General features: G+C 53.6%; 1 protein-coding gene across 3 annotated transcripts in view; it reads right to left on the bottom strand.

Moving 5' to 3' along the window:
• NTNG2 (netrin G2) overlaps positions 1–21233 on the bottom strand; it is a 47538-nt gene that overhangs the window by 2097 nt on the left and 24208 nt on the right. For 2 of the 3 annotated variants that reach the window (XM_063409774.1, XM_063409773.1), the window contains 3 exons: positions 13123–13295; positions 11498–11524; positions 1733–1900 (listed from right to left, as the gene is read on the bottom strand). In XM_063409774.1, coding sequence (XP_063265844.1) covers positions 1733–1900; positions 11498–11524; positions 13123–13295 — 368 coding nt within the window. Of the gene's footprint in view, positions 1–1732; positions 1901–3010; positions 3086–3634; positions 3701–4381; positions 4424–5406; positions 5482–7328; positions 7398–9444; positions 9631–11497; positions 11525–13122; positions 13296–21233 lie in introns of all 3 variants that reach the window. The other variant, XM_063409775.1, reaches the window with a different exon arrangement.

Raw genomic sequence — 21233 nt, 5'->3', positions numbered from 1 at the left:
TTGTGCACCTGTACGCAAACTCTGAGATCAGAAATGCTGACTTAGAAATGCTGTGGAGTGGGACAGACATTGTTGAGAAAGAAACGGAACTGGAAACAAGTTTTAAAGGGTGGCCCTGCACATAAGACTAGATACTTTGGAGAAATAGAACTGTGAAAAGTGCATCGTAGTAGGACCCATGAGGGGTAATTTCAGATGATTGGCTTTAAGGCATTAACAGTATTGTGTGGCAAAGGCTGATGGGCAAAGAAACGCTTATAATGTATTGTAATTAGGAAATAGCTGGCTTCCGATGGTGATGGCTGAGTTGTGACACTGAATAACGCCCAGTGCCAGCGGGAGACCCCGGCCCGAGGCCGAGCTCACCTATACAGACACTCTGCTCACCTGTGCAGACACTGCTCACCTATGGAGACACTCTGCTCACCTATGCAGACACTCTGCTCACCTGTGCAGACACTCTGCTCACCTATGCACTCTGCTCACCTATGCAGACACTGCTCACCTATACAGACACTCTGCTCACCTATGCAGACACTGCTCACCTATGCAGACACTGCTCACCTGTACAGACACTCTGCTCACCTATGCAGACACTGCTCACCTATACAGACACTGCTCACCTATGCAGACACTCTGCTCACTTATGCACTCTGCTCACCTATGCAGACACTCTGCTCACTTATGCACTCTGCTCACCTATGCAGACACTCTGCTCACTTATGCACTCTGCTCACCTATGCACTCTGCTCACCTATGCAGACACTCTGCTCACCTGTACAGACACTCTGCTCACCTATGCAGACACTCTGCTCACCTATGCAGACACTCTGCTCACCTATGCAGACTCTGCTCACCTATGCAGACACTGTGCTCACCTATGCAGACTCTGCTCACCTATGCAGACACTCTGCTCACCTATGCAGACACTCTGCTCACCTATACAGACACTCTGCTCACCTATGCAGACACTGCTCACCTATGCAGAAACTCTGCTCACCTATGCAGACATTCTGCTCACCTATACAGACACTCTGCTCACCTATACAGACACTCTGCTCACCTATGCAGACACTCTGCTCACCTATGCAGACTCTGCTCACCTATGCAGACACTGTGCTCACCTATGCAGACACTCTGCTCACCTATGCAGACACTCTGCTCACCTATACAGACACTCTGCTCACCTATGCAGACACTCTGCTCACCTATGCAGACTCTGCTCACCTATGCAGACACTGTGCTCACCTATGCAGACACTCTGCTCACCTATACAGACACTCTGCTCACCTGTGCAGACACTCTGCTCACCTATGCACTCTGCTCACCTATACAGACACTCTGCTCACTTATGCACTCTGCTCACCTATGCAGACACTGTGCTCACCTATGCAGACACTCTGCTCACCTATGCAGACACTCTGCTCACCTATGCAGACACTCTGCTCACCTATGCAGACACTCTGCTCACCTATACAGACACTCTGCTCACTTATGCACTCTGCTCACCTATGCAGACACTCTGCTCACCTATGCAGACTCTGCTCACCTATACAGACACTCTGCTCACCTATGCAGACTCTGCTCACCTATGCAGACTCTGCTCACCTATGCAGACTCTGCTCACCTATACAGACACTCTGCTCACCTATGCAGACACTCTGCTCACCTATGCAGACACTCTGCTCACCTATGCAGACATCCTGCTCACCTGTACAGACACTGTGCTCACCTATGCAGACATTCTCGTCGTCCAGCTCGGCGGAGCTGTTGCGGTAGAAGCCCAGGCGGCAGTGCTGGCAGTGCTGGCCCCGCGTGTTGTGCTTGCAGCTCACGCAGGTCACCACGTTGAGGAAGTCGATGTAGCTGCAGCGGTTGGAGTGGCCGTAGCACTCGCAGTCTGTGGAGGAGAGCAGGGGACAGCTGGGGACAGGAGCGCCGTCCCTGGGGCTGGGAGCAGGACAGGAGCTGTGCAGGATGCCCTGCTGGAGGGAATGCCACGGGCACTGCAGAGCAGGGCTGGGGTGGGCTGGGCACGAGGAGTGCACAGAGCTCTCCACCACCGTGGGGTGGAAATAAATCATCACTCAGAGCACAGCAGGCTCAGGGTCCCTGTAATCTTGAGGTGTGGACAGGCAGGAGCCAGCCCCTTGCAATCCCAGGACGTGATTTCTTTCAGGAACTGCACCATTAGCAGTGGAGGGGAGTCAGATGTTAATTACAGAGCTGCCTTGTTAATGAGCAGAGCTCTGTGCCTGGGTTTGGCTCTGGGGGGGCTGCAGGACCTGTGAGGAGCTGGGCTGGGGCAGAGCCCTGGGGAACAGAGGGACTGGCCCATGGCATGGGGCTGGCAGAGGGTGCTCAAGTGGAGATGGAGCTGCTGCACGTCCAGGTGAAACCTCACAGCCTCTCCTTCCCCCTCTCAGCAGGCCCCTTCCTGTTGTACCTTTCTGTCGTGAGGGGTGGTGGCTCTCAGGTTAAATGTTTAAAATAAGCCTATGCCAGGCAGTGTGGCCTGTGGGACCTGAGCAGAAATGGTTTCAGCCAGGCCTGAGCTTTCAGAGCCTTCAGAGAGAGGTTTGGAAGTGGGGCTTTGTTCCGAGCAGAACGTGAAACATTCAAGGATGGCAGTGGGATGGCAGGGAAGAGTGTGGGTTGGCATGCACATGCAGCTGGAGGAGGAGACATGATCAGTGATGTGATGACCAGGGATGAAGGAGCAGGGCAGAGGTTTCCCCATGGTTCACAGCTGCCTGAGGAGGAGCTGAGACTCTCTTGTAACCTTGACTCCCTGTGAAAGAACTTCTACCTCATCAACTGATATCCAAAGAATTCCAGCTCAAATACTGCCTGCTGCAATTCCCAGGTGTTGTTTCAGACCAGGGAAGCACTGCTACACACAGCCAACAGCTAACCACGACTCGGACAGACCCTCCCCACCTTCTGCACGGCTGAGTCTGCAGGGCCACATCACCTGAGCGAGGCCAGGGAGCCCTGGAGCTCTGCTTACCTTTGTACGTTTCAATGGGAGCCACTGGGCCAGAGTTTGGTTTGAGCCGGATGAGTTTTGAGCTCTTTGAGGATGCTTGAGAAAAATCAGAGAAAGGCTTTTTCTCGCTGCTTAGCACCACCCCGTGTCCTCCCCTGCCACGAGAGCAATGCCCAGCCAAGAGCACCGTGCTGGCTTCTATTTCTGCACCACACAGCTGGCAGCTGCCACATTTCTGCTCTTCCCCTCCCCTCCTCAAAGTCTGATGCATCAAAAACTCGATGCATGAATAACTCGAAGCATGAATAACTCAATGCATCAATAACTCAGTGCATCAATAACTCAATGCATCAATAACTCAATGCATCAATAACTCAATGCATCAATAACCCACTGCACAACACCCTGCAGAGCTGGGAGGAGCTGCTCACACTCGAAGAGCGTTTGGTGGCATGGTTTAGGCCAAGGATCTACAACTCACAAACCATTTTCTGCCAGCCACGGGGTCGAGGTGATGGAGGTGCCACCAGCTGGCACCCAAAACTCTGCGAGGAGGATGAGGCCACGGAGGTGGCACCTGGCAGGGTGCACCTGGAGGGTCGTGCAGGGCAGGTGCTGCTCCAGCCCGGCCCCAGCAGCACGTACCTGTCTTTTTCCCGTGCTTCTTGCCTGCAGAGTGTGCTGTGCGCCCTGGTTTGCTCTTCGGAGCCGCTGCGCCGGAGGATAGAGCAGGTCTGAGAGCTGTGCTGGTGGGGAGGGGGCTCCCAGGGCTGTGCTTCCCCCCTTTCCTCAGGGTAAGGGGCTGTCCCAGCTGCAAGGGGCTCCCTGGGGGCTGTGCTGTCCCACACAGAGTGACCCAGCACTGGGGGTAAAGGCCACCGAGCCTTGGGAGGTTTTGTGCTTTGGTGAGCCTAGGGAGGAGCAAGGCTGAGCAGCACTGAGGTCCCACAGGGTGTTTGGAAATGGGTTCTGGTTCCACTGGGGTTTTTTTGGTGGAGTTTATGCCCTTACAAGCGCTGTGGTGCTCAGGGAGGCTGTGGGTGGGCATTGCCAGCTCCAGCCACCTGTGTTGGTCACATCCTCACAGTGACAGTGGTGGCAGGGGGTGGCCCTGTCCCCATGGGCTCAGCCATGGTCAGAGTGCACCCACTGCTGCTTCCAACACCAGCCCTGAGGCTGCTGTGGTACCAGAGCCCTGCTGCTCTCCATGGCCCCCCTTGGCCCCAAACATCTCCTAAAAACCTCCCTGGATGAGCAGAGCTGGGCTGAGCTGGTCCCTCTGAGTCGGAGATTGCACAATGGGGGTGGTGCTGAGGACAGGGGGCTGTCCTGGCTGTGGCACTGAGGGAGAAACCTGCCCTGTCCCAGCCCTGGGGATAGGCCTGGCCTTACCTCGCATGTTCTCTGGTGGCTTTGGCTTCTGTCCAAGTGCTGCTGTGTTTGGTGGGTCATCACAGGGGGCATCAGAGAGAACATCACATTTAAAACAGATCCCCCCTGGTTTGTTTAACAAGGTGGCCAAGGGCACTGGGAGCTCTAGGCAGGGGTCTAGGCTGGGTCGGTGGAGCTGTATCTGCTGAAGGATGTGCTGAAGCAGGAAAGAGAGACAAAGTCTCCTCAAAGTTAGCAGCTCTAAGTGCAAAGAGAGGCAGGAAAAATATTCCTAAGGGGAAGGAGCGGGAGCTGCTGCATGGCTGAGTGTTGGGATGTGGTCCTGACACTGCCCAGCACGGAGAGCAGCCGGGTCTGCAGAGCACTGTCAGGGCTGCCAGCACTCCTGGCCCCTTGGTGTAGCTCTGTCCCTGCATCAGAGGCAGCTCTGCCTCTCTGTGAGGCCAGGCAGGCCCAGGACGCCGTGATCTGCACAGGAGGGATGCTAAAGCTGGAGTGAGCTACAGGGATTTTGGGTGGGAAGTGAGAGCTGGACACCAAGGGCAGCTACCAAAGCCTGTGTGTGGTGGGAGCCCTGGGGAGGAGAAGCTTCAGCCTCAACAGGCAGAGAGAAACCTCCCAAGGCTCCCACCTGGAGCACCTCAGGCTGTCACACGGGAGGCCTGAGCAAGGAAATGCATCAGAAGGCTCTGTGCTCTACAGGACACGGGGCTATTCACTCACAGAAGGATTCTGCTCTACAAACAGGCTCCAGCCTCGGGAATTCGCAGGATTTCCATGATCCTCTCTGCTCACCCCAGCAGCGAGCTGTGAACAATCCCTTCTAGCACTCCCTCACCTTTCATGAACACAGCTGAACCCCGAGGCTCCATCCAGCCTCGTTCCCTGCTGAGTGCAGGGCACAGACAAGCCCCGAGCTCTTTCCTGGGCAGGAGGAGAAGAGAGGCATGGAAAACACAGATCCAGAGCTGGGAACTAGAAAATTCTCCGAGCTGCTTTTCCCAGCTCAGCCCCGTGGCTCCTACCTTGTGCTCCTGGGCCAGCCTTGGCCGGGGCAGAGCCCACCTGCAGCGGGGCAGCCGCCGACAAGCCGGGGTAGTCTTGCAGTGATCAAAGAGAAAATTGTGTTACTGGGGGAGCTGGTGTCCCACCAGCAGCATCCCCACAGGGAATCAGAGCCCCAAATCCAACAGCCAGCCCCGTGCCAGGGGCATCTTTAGGCACCAGAGCCCCTGAATTGTGCGGGGCAGTGTGTGCTGAGCTGCCCCTGCCCCTGTGTTGGATCTGCTCTGCACCCTCTGCTTTGAAATACCAGCTGAGAAACAGCACACACACCTGGCATGGAGGCACCCAGCCCTGGTTGCCAATCCCAACTTCCACGCCCTCCTTCAGGCTCTGCTGTTCCCTCACAAATACAAAATTTCAAAGAATTTCCAGCCACCGCAGGGGAGTTGAACCAGTGAGAAATTTTATAGCTCACTTGTTTGGTTTCTCTGCAAACCTTCACCCCCACTGGCTCCATCCCCCTCTCCTGCTTCTCAATATTGGTAATAATCTTCAGGTTTGCTAGAAAACAAACCAGGGACTAAAAATTTTAAAAGCCATATTATTAATTTCAAGCTCCAGTTGGGTAACATAAGGAGGAGGAGGAAAAAAAAAAGAAAATCTCTTGATCCTTGCCAAGTTTCAAAGGACAAACCCGAGTAGGAGAGAAATGTGATTTCCCAGCCTCATCAAGGGGATGATAAACAATACAGAATAAAAAAGAAAAAAAAAAAAAGATTATTTTTTTAATGACAAGCTCTAAGAGAAGGTGATAGACATTGTCCTTTTCAGCTGGAAAGTGGAAACCAATTGATATTAATACGGTGTTAAAGAGAATATGAAAAAATCCCTGTGCAAATTGGCAAGGGTTTAATTAGAGTCACAATAAAAAACAGCCCTGGAGGCATTTTGCTTTTTAGTCATTCACATACACCTCCACTCAATCGCATTTACAGAGCCAAGAAAATTATTAATGCTCATTATCCTGAGAACCTTTCCCTTTGTAGCTCTGGGCCATAATGGACAGTTTTACATTTTGGGAGGGGGAGAGAGACACATTTTGCCCCAGACCCATTCCATAAAAATGGGAAACGATGTTCAGCTCTGATGGAAATTGCTGTTCCTGGTGGGCTCCTGAGGAAGTGGAATTAATTGAACCAAGAAGTCACATTTTGTAGCAAAAACCATTGGGGCAAACAGCACTGGGGGAGAAGCCTGGAAAAGCCTTTTTAAAAACATCAACACGGGGTGCCCTTCCTGCAGGACCTCCCCAGAGCCAGGCTGTTGGTGCTCAATTTCTGATGGAGTTTGTGACCACCCAGCAAGGCTCAGGCTGGTCCTGTTTTTCCCAGAGGTGAACTGGCACTGCTGAGACTGCCATGAACCAGAGGGAGAAAAATTGAAGCAGAAAAAAAAAAAAAAAAAAAAAAAGGAAAAGTTTGGGGTTTTAAATTTTTTTTTCTTATTTTGAACACGGGAACAAATGTAACAAATGGCAAGGAAGAAGCTGACAGGCTTCAAGGAAGGCTTTGAAACAACAGAACTGCAGAAGGCAAAGGAGAATAGCACTTAACTCATCCTCCTAAGGGTAACTCTGCCATTTCTCTTCCTTCTACCCACTTTGGCAGCTTCCACTGCCTTCAGACCAGAGCCCATGAGCTCCTCCCTCTGTCCCCTGTCACCGCAGCCCTGGGCACAGCCAGCATCCCACGAGCACGACCACAGCTCCCCCCTGACCACCAGAACACCACGAGCAGCCGAAGGAAGCAGATGTCTGGCAGCTCCACGCAACCCAGAGACAACCCAAATCCAATCTACTCCTCTAAGCCTACGTGCCACGCTGCTCCTGCTCCCACTGCTGCGCGGAGGCACCGGCGAGGAGGGAGGAACTGGCTTTAAATACCTGATTTTTTCTGTGTTTCTGTCACAGGCACAGAGGCAGCAAACTCAGAGGCTGGTCTGATGATGCTTGCTTGTGGTGGGAAGCAGAAATTGAGAGGGCAGAAGACAGTGTGTCAGTTAGAGCGTGAAACAGCGCAGGGACGGGGCAGGGCTCTGGCAGGACTGGCTTAAAAGTCTGGCTTTAAAGCAAGGAGGGATTTTAATGCTTCTAAAACTCGGAACGGGGGGGTTACAACAGAGTATCTCACTCTGGGATTCTGACCCTGCTTGGGGGTGTCCTACCAGGAGTTCAAGGGTCGCCTCTTTCACAAAGTGTTCCCCTTGGGGCCCAGGTTAGAATCAGATCTGCAGGCCCTTGGGATTGTCATGGTTTCTAAAGAAATACTTTATATTGTCATGGTTTCTAAAGAAATACTTTATATTTCACATGGAGGAGGTGGAGGAACATCTCTGGCCAAAAGCAGATCAGAATTAAGCTGTGTCTTGATTCCCTAAAGGCTGGTCAGGGGCACACAGTGGAACTTTGGTATCAAACCCCTCATGCTGCCCAGGTAAGAGCAGGTCCCTGGCTGCCCCTTTCTGTGGAGCAGCCCCTCAGGGACTGTCACCACTCCCAGGAGCACCACCCTGGGGTGGGACCTGGCTCTGCAGGAGCACAGATGGGGATCTGGATGGGGCTGAGGAGCGAGGAGCTCAGGCTGGCTGCATCGAGCCAACGACCTGGCAGCTGGGCTGCAACTTATTAATTTTGTTCCTTGCCATCAGTTTATGAAAGCATTAGCAAAACATTTTCTCTGCCCAGGAAGCAGGTTTTGGAGAAGGAATAAACCCTGTGATGTCTCTCAGAGCAGGAGAGGTTACCCCCAGCATCCCAACCCCCAGAAACGCTGTCCTGCCTGTGCCAGAGGCGCCACAAAGGCAGAGCACTGCAAATCACACAAGAGACACACCAAGCAGCTACGAACACAGCAAAAAACAGCCTTAAAATGTCACTACAGGTGAGCATGGATAAAAATCAGATGACCCCAAGTGCATTGTGTGGATGTAGATGTGATCACCTGGCCCTGCTGGGGCCGTGGGGATGGGGTGAGCTCCAGGAGGATGAACCTCCTCCTGCTCAGGTACAGCGTGGATCTGGGTAAGGAGCTCTTCCCAACACAGCTGAGCCTTACACTCTTTTCCCAAGGTCACTCCAACTCCATGGAAGTTGGACTTAAACCCTCAGCTCCCTGATTAACTCCTCAAGCAGGGTACTTCCATGAATATATCTATATTTGCATAAACATGCAATCAAGTTTCCTCATCCCTTTGACTGGCTTCTGGCAGCTCCCCCAGACAGACTGTTACTAACATGCTGTGGGTGTAAAACGTCCTCCTGGGAAATATCAGGCCCTGAAAGCATGGCAAAGGGAGGAATGCGTGTCTAATTCCCCCATGAGCAGCTTAAAAAAATGTCCTGCTGTTAAGTTTTATCTGCTCATTTCCAAAAGACAAGGAAAAACACTGTCTCCTTGTTGATGGGAGGGGAGGGAAGGAGGAACCCCCAGAAAAAGGACAAAAGTTTTCCTCCACGGGGTGATTGCAGAAATTAGGAAAGGATGTTTGTGGCGTGTGTGAGCCCCAGCCCCGCACGCTCCCGGGCTGCTTGGACAGCGGCCACCTGGGGAAAGCTGGAATTCTGCCCTAGGAAAACTGCAGTACATCCATGAGCTTGGCCACAGGGACTTGGTGCAGGACTGGGACAACCTGCAAGGACAGAGCAAAACCTGTGTGCTGCTCTGAGTCTGGTGGCAAGAGGCAGAGGAAGGGATAGAGCAGGATGGGGTAAAATCCCCCTCTCCTTCCAGAGAAATACGTGGTTTAAATTTATTATGGATCAGAAAAGTCTTCATTGCTTTCCTGCCCTGCCTTGTCACGAAGCTGTGAGAGCATCTCTGGCAGCTGTGCCAGAGACAACAGCAAACCAGGGCCGGCTGGTGGCTGGGGGAAGTGAACCAAGTCAGATTTTTTATCCATGTCCCTTTATCATCCTACAGAGCAGAGATCCACGGCTACCAACACAGCAGCTGGAAATGGAGCCTGGGAGAGGAGTCCTGGCTTCTGAGCGTGGCACCCACCTGGCTGGGTGGTGCTGGCTGGCAGGGGGGTGCTGCTGGTGGTTGTGGTGTCTGTGGTGGTGCTTGAGGTGGTGCTTGAGGTGGTGGTTGAGGTGGTGGTGGTGGTTTTTGCCGTGGTGGTTTTTGCCGTGGTGGTTTTTGCCGTGGTGGTTTTTGCGGCGTTTGCTCGCTGCGGTCGCTCGTACGCTGGCAAGCAAAGAGAAGAGTTGGGGGGCACTCACTGGGGGAATGGGGGGGTTCCAGGCCAGCCTGCACACCCGTGAGGCTGCTGCTGCTGGGATGAACTGGTGACTGCTCTCGCAGCACGGTCACAACTGGGGCACGGGCAGGATTAAGGCGACGGCAGCGCGGTGACGCTGCCGCAGCGAGGGCACGTCCGCCTGTGCGAGCAGGGCTGCAGCCTGGGGCTGTATCAGCTTACTCTGTTGGTGCAGATATTGGCTTAAATACTTACAGCTCGATCATAAACTAATTGCCAATTAAGCTGGAAAGGGGAGATGAAGGCACGTCTGGGCAGGGATGGGGTGAGGAGCGGGCGGGAGGTGCCAAGGAGCCCCCAGGCCGAGCTGTGCTCCCCCTGCCCCGTGCCCACGGGCACAGCCGTGCTCCTTGCACGGTGCCATTCCCTGCTGCCACCCCTCACCAAAATACCTGGCACCACTAAGGCCAACCAGGACCTCCTGCAGGTTTATTTCCAGTGGCACCCTCCAAATTTCGGGATTTGGGGGTCCCCATGGAGCCAGGCAGGAGCGATCCCAGCCCACTGCTCCCCACAGCAGCCCCGACTAAAATAACACTGGGACACAAATTCCTGATTAACTTATACCTGCTGCCCTCCTGTCCTTGTTTGTCCCACTGCTTCACGCAGATTATGGTGCTTAATTTCATAATAGCCCTGAGCTAGTTTAAATACTTAATTTAGGTCACTTCTAGTCTCCTATGTGGGTTAAATAATCTCTCCTTAACTGGCCTTGGACATAAATCCCTCCTGTCCACCTCCTGCACATCACTCCCAGCACCCTCCCAGCTTCTGCCCCGTAGAAAATCTTGATGGGGAAAGTTTTCCAGGGGAAAAAGTAGTGCTGAGGAAGTCAAATGGGAGGCAAAAAAGTTATTGAAATGGTTTTCACGAGAAAGGTGAAGAATATTTTGAACTGTTGAAACATTTATTTTTTTAAACTCCTTAATTACTTAAGGGAGACCTTTAATTTTTATTTGAAAATTTCAAGCACTTAACTGCTAAAAATCTAAATATGGTTCATTTTTCATTTCAGAGAACCTGTCCTCCACTTTCCTATTAGGTGCATTTCTCTTAATTGCATTTGCATCTCCCTGAAACAATTCCTCCTCCAATTCTTCCCACTTGCCTGCAAACCAAAGAATTCATTATTCATTCAGCTCCCTGATTTGTTCCTTCTGGAGAGGCACTCTGCGCCACAACATTCAAACCCAGGCTTCTGCTTACCCAAAACTCCAGGCTCTTTGATATCCAACTACCTCCAGCTTTGTTAAATAAGGAGCCCTCTCCTGCCATCAATCTTGCAGCAGAAATCCCCGCTGAGCTCTGCCTTTGCTGCTGACACTCACAGACATTTGTTCATACACATACACGTGTACATACAGATGTACACACACTCTATGTGCTTTCTTATTGATAGCCCAAGGTGACCCAGACTGGGTTCTGTGCCCAATAATTCACACCCAGCTCCCTCTCAGAGCAGAGTTCTGCAGTACTGGGGGGTTAAGGGGGGCAGTTCGCAGCGAGCACCGGTGATTTTGAAGTCTTTTTTTATTTCCTTTTCGGCTGCCATACTAACGAACCTCATGGGGGGAAACCATGCCAGAGGAAGAGGCAAAATGAGGCTGCTGAAGTCAGAGGAAGAAAATATAAGACTCTTTGACAGGACAGAAAATGAGGCACAATTAGGGAAGACTTATTGCCTGGAAAATGATAATGGATAGGAAATAACCATATATTTTTTTCCTAGTGACATCCACAAGGATCATGCAGCGAGGTGTTAAATGCCAACATTTCAGTCAGGGTTTTACTTACTGCCAAAGGGTGAGTCTGCAGCTGCACCTGGAAAAAAAACAAGAGGAGGCCCAGTCACTGGAAGCAGGACACCATCAGGAGATCACACACACACACAACATGGGACTGAAGAGCAGCTAATTAGTGGGGGCTTGCTCACAGGCACATCAGTTTGCTGCTACAGCTTAAAAGCTGCTTTTGTCAAAGCACAGAAACAGCAGACAACGCTGCCTGGGCTCCTGGCATCTCAAGCCTTTCACCTGGGGAAGGAAAACCAGCATGGTCCTTGCTGATGGGTTTTTTCTGTTAACCATTTCCTTGGGCTGTGGCCAGAGCTCAGCAAAGGACAAGCACGGAGGAGCACTGGGCTAAGGACAAGCCACAGGGTCTGAACAGGGGGCTAAAGAATCACAGAATGAACTAGGCTGGAAAAGATTTTTAAGATCATCTAGTCCAATCTATGACCTGACACCTCCTCATCAACCAAACCATGGCATTGAGTGCCATGTCCTGTCTTTTTTCAAACGTGCTCATGGGGCTCCCTGCTGTAACACAGGGGTGGATCAGGGAAAGTCTCAGCTCTGTGTGGATATAAAGAACAGTGATGGAAGAGGTGGGACTGCCAGGAGCAGAGGGCTTCAGAGAGCTGCCTCTGGGCCAGAGGAAGAGGATGTTGGTGTGGGGAGGAGGAAGAAGAGTGAATGACAGATGGGACAAGAGATGAATGGGAGAAGGAAGAGCAGAGGAGAAGGAGAAATGGGAAGAGACACAAGGAATGGAGGGAAGGGAAAGAGGCAGAACAGCATGTCTGTGCCTGTCAACACCAGAAACTCTCCCAGGCTCCTTTGAAGCAATGCAGCTGCTTGGTGGGAGCTGACAAGCTCGTTCCCTTTCAAAGAACCTGCTCGTCTACCAGCCCTGGCACACACAAAACATTCCCGTCACGGCCTTCGGAGCCTGGATTTCAGCTTTGATCATCTTAAAGCACATAAATCTTTCAAAAAATTTGGGAGGAGGGAGAGCAAAGATTCTCTTTGGTAATGCTCAAAGCTGCTGCTTGAAAGGCTGGAGCGGCTACCGTGGCTTTGTGACATTTAAACAAGTTTGCTAATGTGGAGTGGACAGGAACCCGGGAGGAACCGGCCCATCTGCGCTGCCTGCTGCCCCGATTCCCTGCTCGGAGGAGGGTGGGGATGCATCTTCATCCCGCCGCTGCCAGAGCCGCGATCCGGCGGCACCGCGGGGACCGCGGCGGGCGGCGCCTCCCGGGAGCGCCGGAGAGCACGGGCAGGATGCGGGAGCACCGAGCAGAGCCACACACGGGCAGCCAGAGCTCTGCTGTGCTGAACAACCCCTTCGTCACAGGACAATAGCAGGCGTGCCCCGAAGCCGTGGGTGTATCCTGGCCTGAGGTCATCATCCCTGCTCTTGAGCATCGTTCAGATTCACCACCCCTGTGCCAGCAGCCAGCACAGCACCTCTGCACCCACCAGATCCTCCCTCATTCCTCTGCGTGCCAGGACAGGGGTAAGAACAATTTCCCTTTGGAAAGCTGAGCACCCTGCACTGATTCCAGCTGGAGAAGGACAAGAAGAGCCCCCGGTCCCCTCTGTGGGTGCTGTGCTGGCTCCCTGCAGGGTACTCACATGCATTGGGGGACCCGTTGGGGAGGGGCAGGTAGGACCCTGCTCGCCAGGACCTGGAGCGAAAGTTCTTCTTGCACTTGCCACAGTCCTGGCCCGTGGTGTTGTGCTCACACTCACACTGGAGGCTGCCCTCTTTGAAGGTGCACAGGTTGGCGTGGAGGTTGCATTTACACCTGCAGGAAGAAGACAAGGAAGAGCTGTCAGGTGCTACTGATGCTCCTCCTTGTCCCCAGCGCAGTGCTGAAAATGTGCTGAGGCCAGGCTGGTCACCCCTTCCCTGCTCCTCCTGCAGGTTTTTCCCACTGAGCTCAGCAGTTTTCCAGGTATTTGGTGCTGAGGTTCAATGTCCCAGGGCAGGTCTGCAGCCTCTCGTCCAAGTTGAGACACTTCACTCCTCTGACTGAGGAGCACAGGATGTTTAATGGCAAGTCAGCATCTCCAGCTGAGACACCAGGAAGGAGCCCCTCACCTGTCAGGCTGTTACAGAACCTGGGGAATTACCTCAGATGGAGGCTTTTACTTGGAGGCAGTCTCTGGCTGTGGATGGAGGAGCTGGGCTAACCCTGGTGGCCCTCAGCCCTTGTCCCCTGTGCACTGTGCCAAAGCCAGCAGCATTTTCTCCCGTGGTGTGAGGCTGCCCAGCACAAACCCTTTTCCCTACGTGCAGCACAGCCCCAGCCTGCTGTGACCAAAATAACACAGACAACAAAGCCACCACCAGAATCCACCAGTTACTCCCCGCCTCATCAGAGAAGGCAACAACTAAAAACGCTATTCAGCAATTTGCAAACATTAAGAAACTTTTAATGAGCTGTAGTGCAGTGTGCAGGGAATAATTATCTCCGTGCACAATAATTCCTGTTGCTCAGGCTCCGGAGGTGACTCGTGCAGAGCGCAGAGCTGAGCCCATAACTCACTCGTGGCTCTGGTGACTCCTGGGCCCGAGCTGAGGCCATCAGACAGAGACTTTGGGGACCAAAACATCTCATTTCATTCCAGACAGCCCATCCCTAGCACAGCCCGACGGTTTTCCCTGCTTTCTGCAATAATTTACACTCTCAGAAGCAGAAGCATTAGAAAACAGTAATGCTGTGCCTTCTGTGCAGGGGTGGAGGAGTCTGGTGGGGCAGCGCTTCCATTTACAGGGCTCAGGAGATGCAGGGATGAATCTGGGAATCAGAGGGAATGAGCTGCCTGCAGAGAAGACAGAGGAAACATGGCCTGCTGCTCCCTGTGCTCTGTCTGCACTGGGATGAACAGCCTGGCTCAGGCTGGGGGTTTGGATGCTGGTGTTGTGCATGCCCCTGCTCCTGGAGCCTCTCCCCCTCTCCCCTGGAGCCCCCAGAGAAGCTCCCCAGCCACCTGCCTGACCCGCTGGGGCCGCCTTTGCTGTGCTCTCCTCACGCATGGCTGGATAAGCTGACCTCATGTATGATTTCTTTTTCTCCTCTCCCTCCCCTCCCTGTCCTTAATTCTAGCAAACCCCGCTCAGAGGCTAAGCATAAGCTGGATGAACAATCCCTCCCAGTCTTACAACCCTGCCCTGTGCCTGACCAAGCAGAGGAGGGAATTTTGCAGCCTCTAAAAGGGAGGAAAGAAGAAATGCGTGCTCCACTCAAACCATGTGAGTGAGCGCTGGAGACGCCGCGTCACGGCCGAAAGCACCGACAGCCTCCGAGCACTCGTGCTCTGGGAGTGAGCCACGAATCCCAGCAGCCAGGGGAAGGAAGTGGCTTTGGCTGGTCCCTGCAGCCAGGAGGGATGCTGAATTTCAGATGCTGCAGGCCCCCCTAGGCTGTGGTGAGGAAGGATCTCGGCTGAGCCCTTCGGCAGAGGCGCTGCCCAGCCCCAGGGTGCTGCGGAGCCTGGCGCTGAATTATTCAGCGTCCACACAGCGTGGCCTCCTTCTCCTTCTTCAAAACGAGCAGACGAGAGCAAAGCAGGCAAGAGAGTGGGTTAAAGCAGGTTAAAGCAGGTCAAAGCCTCACCACTGCTGCTCTGAGCCCTGCCTGAGCACAGCAACAGCTTCAGGAGCTGCAGCTCTCCTCCCTGCTCCTCTGGTGGGGGCGAGGGGATGGGGCAGCTCCAGGGCACCGAGCCTAGGGGGGGTTTAGCAGCCCCAGGGGGTGGGTACAAGGATGGAAGGGGCTGTCACACCCCTTGCTCTCCCTGAAGTTTGGGATGAGGTGGAGGGCAGTGCTTGGCCCCAGTGTTGGACCCTGTGACTCACGGACCAGTCACAGTGGGAACATCAGCCCTGGGTGGCCCTGGGGCAGCCTTGACCAACGCCCTCCACACGTGGCACGTCCTTGCTCGTGGCAGGAGCCAATCAGACATTTTGGGGAGCTTCTGGCTCCCAGTGCAGGGGGGTGAGACCCGTTCACCATTAATTTGGTTCCAGCTACAAATCCTGCTCCAGGCAGAGGGACCTGGCCTTGCAAGGCACAGGAGGCAGCCAGAAGTGTCTGCTCCTACACACACACTGCTCACTTGCTGCTGGGGAGGGCTGGGAGTGCCCTGGGAGCCCAGCACCAGCTCCTGGGACAGCCCCAGCTGCCTCCTGCCCATGGGATGGGGACAGGGAGGGAGCTCATGGATGTCCCCCAGCGAGGAGTGACAGAGCACGGCTCTTCCCAGGGGAGAGCCTCACTTCCTAATTGGTGTAAACAAGGAAAATTGAGTCAGGAGGAAGCACAGGCAGGTGTTCACCTTGCCTGCCTGTGCCCGGGTCACTGATTTTTCTCATGGCTAGGCCCTTGGCCACTGTGCAAAAGTTTTGTTATCCGAAGGATCAATTTTACCAGGGAATTGCTTTCTGAATTCGACCTTTGAGGATCATCAATCTAAGCAGGGAACTGTAACCCCGGCAGGCTGACCCCGCAGCACAGCCCAATCAATCAGGCTGCATTATTTAATGGTGAAAAGCTGAGCCCCCCTCAGCCAGCCCCATTTTGGACAGAGGTCTCTGCATCCTGCCCTTCCTGCAGCTCAGGCTCAGTGGAACAGCCTCAACCCCTTCCTCAGGCTCCTGTGCCTCCTCCTCCGGGCCCACAGCCCAAGGACACGCCGATGGTCTGTGCCTGCCTTTCCCCAGCCAAGACTCAGCTGGCAGGGACTGGAGTAAATGGCATTAGCCCAGTCCCCTGGGTGGGAGCTGCTGGTCCTGCTCGCCTCTGCTCATCCTCCTCGGCGCCCAGCCACGGCAGGAAGGGGAGGATGAAGGGAAAGGTTAGGAGCTACTTAGCAATGAGGCTTAAAATTCAGCAGCGGGGCAGACACCTGCGCTGTGTCCTGCAGAAGGCAGCAGTGGCCCCGCTCCAGCCCCGGGGCTGCTCCAGCAAAGTGCTGGTTGCAATATGGTCTCTCTGGCTCTGGAGGGGAAACGAGGAGCTGGGAGTGAGTCTGACTCAAGGGTCAAGGCTGTGCTGACAGAGCTCAGCGGGCATTCAGAGCCTGTGCAGGGCCAGCAGCCCCAGCAGGACCCGCAGCACCCTCGGGCACCAGGGGCACCCACCCTGCACCCGGCTGGCAGGAGGTCACCCCCCTGCACTTGGCATCAAACAGAACCTGGCTCACTGTTCCCAGCAGGAGTGGTCGGAGCAATGTGTGCCCCAAGGTGTCACAGTTTGCACAAAGAGGTATTTATGAGTTTATTTTAGTGCAGGTCATTCAGCTTTCCTCAGAGTGGTGCAGTGTGGTTCTGATGCTGCCAATGCCTCCACCAGGGAACATCACGGAGCTTGGAGCGCCAAGGAAAGTTTACAGGATAGTGCCCTCTTTTTTCCTTTCTTCTTCTCTTTTTTTTTTTTTTTACTTTTTTTTTCAGCCATAAAGAACACTTTTCTGCAATTCTCCATGTCAGCATCCTGGAGGTCACAGCAGCGAGCTGCTGGAGAGGTGTCTGGTGCCAAACCCACGTGTGAGGGAAGGAGATGCCCACACACAGGAGTGCAGCAAACCTCCCTCCGTGCTGGGAGTGGGAAAACAGCCCCCTTTCCCTGAGCTTTCATTAATAATGACTTTTGAAGTAATTTTAAAAAGCCATCCCAGTCCTTTTGTTTTCCTTCCAAGGATTCTTACTTGTTTTACAACCCCAGAGCAGGGAAGTGAGGCAGAGAGAGGCAAAGAGCATCTCCTCATCCCTCTCCCTTCCTGCAGGGATGGGGCAGCCTTGGGGTGCTGGCACCCCCTCAGGCCCGATGCAGTGACACTGCCGTGCTGGGTGGGGACCTACAGAGCTGCTCCATCCCCTTGTGCCTCTTGCCCAGCTCCCATGGGACACTTCTGACTGCCCTGAGCTCCTTGAAAAACCCTGTGCAATCCTGGACAAGGCCACCACCGCCCCTGCAAGGCTCTTTCCAGCCCACTCCTCTCCATGAGGATGCTCTGCAGGGCCATAGGGATAACTCTGGGGACTGCTGGTCCCCTCCTGCCGGCTCTGAGCCATCACACTCCTGCCTTTCCCCCCACGGGCTGGGCTTTGCCCCCCTGCTCCCTTTCTGCCGGTGCGGGGAGCGGCAGCTCGGGAGAGCCGCTAATGACTGCCGGCCGGAGGAAGGCTTATCAGAGCTTTCCCCTGAATTGTTTGCTCTCACTGTAATTGATGAGCCTTTAATGAGTCTCGCGGGACGATGTGTTTGAAGGGAGCTCTTTCCTCTCGGTCCCCAAGGAAAACGATGTTTCAACTGATCTGGGCTCTCGGGGAAACATGAATAACTCTTCTCCATCTCTCTATTGTCATCCGCAGCCGCTGCTCCGGCAGCTGCCTGGCCATCACTTACCCACCTCTACCTGCTCCTTTGCAACTGTTCTGGCAGCTCAGCAAAAGCAGGGAGCAAATCTTTTGGGCAAAGCAGAACGGGTGCTGAGCTTGGATTGTTTCTGGCCCATCTGTGCGTGTGGAAACAGGTAAAAATAGCTTCTAATGGCTGGGCCATGGAAGAGGCACAGTCCCTTTGTGGAAAGTGTTTCTATCAGGATTTGCCTTGCGGGGAGGTTGCTCTGGCAGGGGTTTGCTGCTGCCAGTGCTGGAGCAGGGCTCAGGAAGGGGATGAAGAATCCAAGGGTGGCTCATCCCAGGAGCAGGGAGCTTCCCCGAGGTCCAGGGGCTGAAGGAGAGGAAAAGCCATTTTAACGTGTTCATTTTTTCAGCTCGAACCAGGGCAAGAGGCTTCTGGCTTTCACTGCTTTGTGCAGAGCCAAAGAACTGAAAAACCCCCGAGTTAGGTCAGAGGGTTGCGAGTGGGTTGTTTTCCTTGTGGGTTTTTACTTTTGGCTGTGTGGTGGGGACGGGTGAGTCCTCCCAGCAGGAAGGAACCCTCCTCGCTGCCCTCTGAAATGATTTGAGGTTTGTGTTACAAAGATGAGACAATTTAAAAGATGCCAAAGTGGAGAGCGTGCTAGCTGGCTGTTCCCATCCGAGAGGCTATTTATTTTAAATAAGTTGACACTCACCAGCTGTCAAGATCCTGCTGACTGGTGAAACATTATTTATATTCAAAGCTGTCTTAAAAAGCAAACACAAAACCAAACTTCCCCATTAGGGGGTCGGCCAGCAGAAGGGAGGAAGGGTGAAGAGGACATCACACAGATATGTGAACATAAATATTTGCAGAGTAATGTGTATAAATGCTCTTGGTCTTTCTCCTGGAATGCAATAATGCCTGCAATTGAGTTCATTGGCCAAATTGAATTTGGGCTCCTGTAGAAGTCTCTTTATATTAAGTGCTTTAACATACATCACCTTCTCAGTCTATCGATGAAATTCTATTATCTGCTCAGGGCCGGACACAACTCGGCAACAAAATCGGAGGGGGAATAAAACCCTTCACAAACCGAAGCCAGGAGCAGGTAATAGGACCTTGGGCATCTGTCTCTGGCTATCGACAAAGTGTCAGCAGCGTCTGGGGGAGGGAGGAGCTCTCCGGGTTTCTCGCTAACTCCCTCCCTCCCTCCGCTCAGAGTTTCCTCCCCACCTCGCTGCAGTGGGAGTAGAAACCTTCGCAGGACTCCAGCAAACAGTGGATGCAGTTAACTTAATTTAACTATACGACAAAAAGCAAGATTTTGCCGGAGCTCAGGGTAATTCCAGCCCGGAGGAATGGCAGGGAAGCTCAGCCCTGCAGCTCCCGGGGGCGAGGACAGCCTGAGGAACACGGTGCTGTGCTGGCACAGGCTGGGCTGTCCTTGACACGAGGATGCTGCTGCCTCCTGGGACCCGAGTTCTGTCTGCCAGGAGCTGCAGGGGAAGGAGCAGGGACGGCACAGGCAGAGCTTGGCCCGGTTTTTGTGGTCATCCCAGAGCTGCCCAGTGTGGGCAGGGCTGCAGGAGCATTGGGCTGGTTCCTGGGGGATGAATGGTGAGCCTGTGGCTATTTTGGGAGTGATGCCCCAGCACTGGGATTGGGAAATGTCAGCTGGGGAAGCCCCTGCTCTCACAGCTCATCCACCCCAGTGCTGCCTGTGCCCCTTGGAGCAGGTCCCACCCTGCTCCTCAGGGAGAGATGTTCACCAGCCACCACACAAAATCCGAGACCCTCAACAAGAGACTCTTCCACGGACCAAACCTCTTCTCCAATTTGAAGACAGCTTTGCTGGGAAGTCGAGATCAGCTGGAAGGTCTCCTACAACAGAGCCAGAAGAAGGAATTCCAACCAGGGCAAAGCAGCTCAGGGGCAGCCAGGAAGTGCTTTGTGCTGGCAGCACTGGTTTGAGCTGAGCTATAGCCACAGGGGAAGTGCACTGAGCTGCCTCCATTGAGAGAAGGAGGCAGTGACCAGGAGTTCATTCATCTTTAACAGCGATGCAGCATCATCTCCACAACTCAAAACTCACCACAAATGCACAAAAATATATCCCAGTGGTACCAGTGGGTACCACTGACCATTTCCAGCTCCATTTGTTGCAGGAGGTGCTTTTGGGGATGGCCTTGGTCCTCCAGGTCTGGAGTGCCTGATCCTGGCTGTTGGCACCAGGCTGGCCAAAGCTGTTCTGCTCCACCAGCACAAACTCTCCAGGTCATGTGGAGAGAAAATCCTCCTGGAGAGCATCCATGCACAGCACTGAGAATGCACCAGGGAAAGAAGCAGGAGAGCACAAAGGGCCTTTCCCTTCAGTTTTTTGGTGTAAGCAAAGCAGCAGCCAAGGGAAGCCTAAGAAACACAGTTGGTGAAGTGAGGAAAGGAAATGCCACTTCAGAACTAGAAACCTCATTTTATTGGTGCCTCTTTGGCCTGAGCACAGCCCGAGAGGAGGCTCTGTTCCGTGGAGCTGCTCAGTGCTGAGGGATGCTCCCTCCTCCTGCCTTCCTCTGGGGACTGCTCATCGCCAGCAGGAAGGACAGACAGACAGACAGACAGACAGACAGTGCATGCACTGGGTCAGGGCAGGACAGAGGAGAAAAATCCTAATAACCAGCCTAAAATTGATTCACTTCTGCTCAATCTGATTTCTCCTAACTGGATCCACATGTCCTGGCCATGGCACATTAACTTCAATTACAGTTTATTAATGTCTCCGTGATGGAGCGTGCCCTGCTGAGCACGGCAGTGACTGACATTATGAAGGGAAAGGAATTACTCCAGAGAGACCCAGCGTGGAGTGGAAGCAGAACCAGTGGCTCTCACCACAGCCCTGGCAGCCAGGGGAAGCTCATTCACCCGTGCCCGAGCTCACTGCTGCACTGAGGAGAAAATTAAGCAGTGAATAGAGAGATCTGTGGGGAAAAGTCCTTCCACTTCCCTTCCCCACCCTGCCTGGCACACACACAGCACACAGGCCAAGGGCTTGCTTGTGTCTATTCCTGTCCTGACTCTTCTGCATCTCCAGTTACTCTGCAGATCAATAGGGACAGGATGGAAGAAGAAAGGGGAAAAAAATAAATAAAAGATACCAAGAAGAAAGGGAGTAAAAATAAACTGTCAGCCATGAACAGAGAGATGGAGCTGGCTGAGGCTGTGGGAGGAGGAGATGCAGAGGAGACCCTGAGGGACCAGCCCACTGTACCAACACCCAGGGGTGAAGCAGTGACCCCCAGGATTCACCAAATTCTCTGGCATACAGGACAAGAGAAGGCAGAAAACTCTTTCCCCTTGTCCCCATGTTCTTTGTTC

The sequence above is a fragment of the Prinia subflava genome, chromosome 12 (genome assembly GCF_021018805.1).
Source record: "Prinia subflava isolate CZ2003 ecotype Zambia chromosome 12, Cam_Psub_1.2, whole genome shotgun sequence".
Taxonomy (NCBI): domain Eukaryota; kingdom Metazoa; phylum Chordata; class Aves; order Passeriformes; family Cisticolidae; genus Prinia; species Prinia subflava.
The sequence above is the reverse complement of the archived record's forward strand: the minus strand, read 5'-3'. Positions and strand labels throughout refer to the sequence as shown.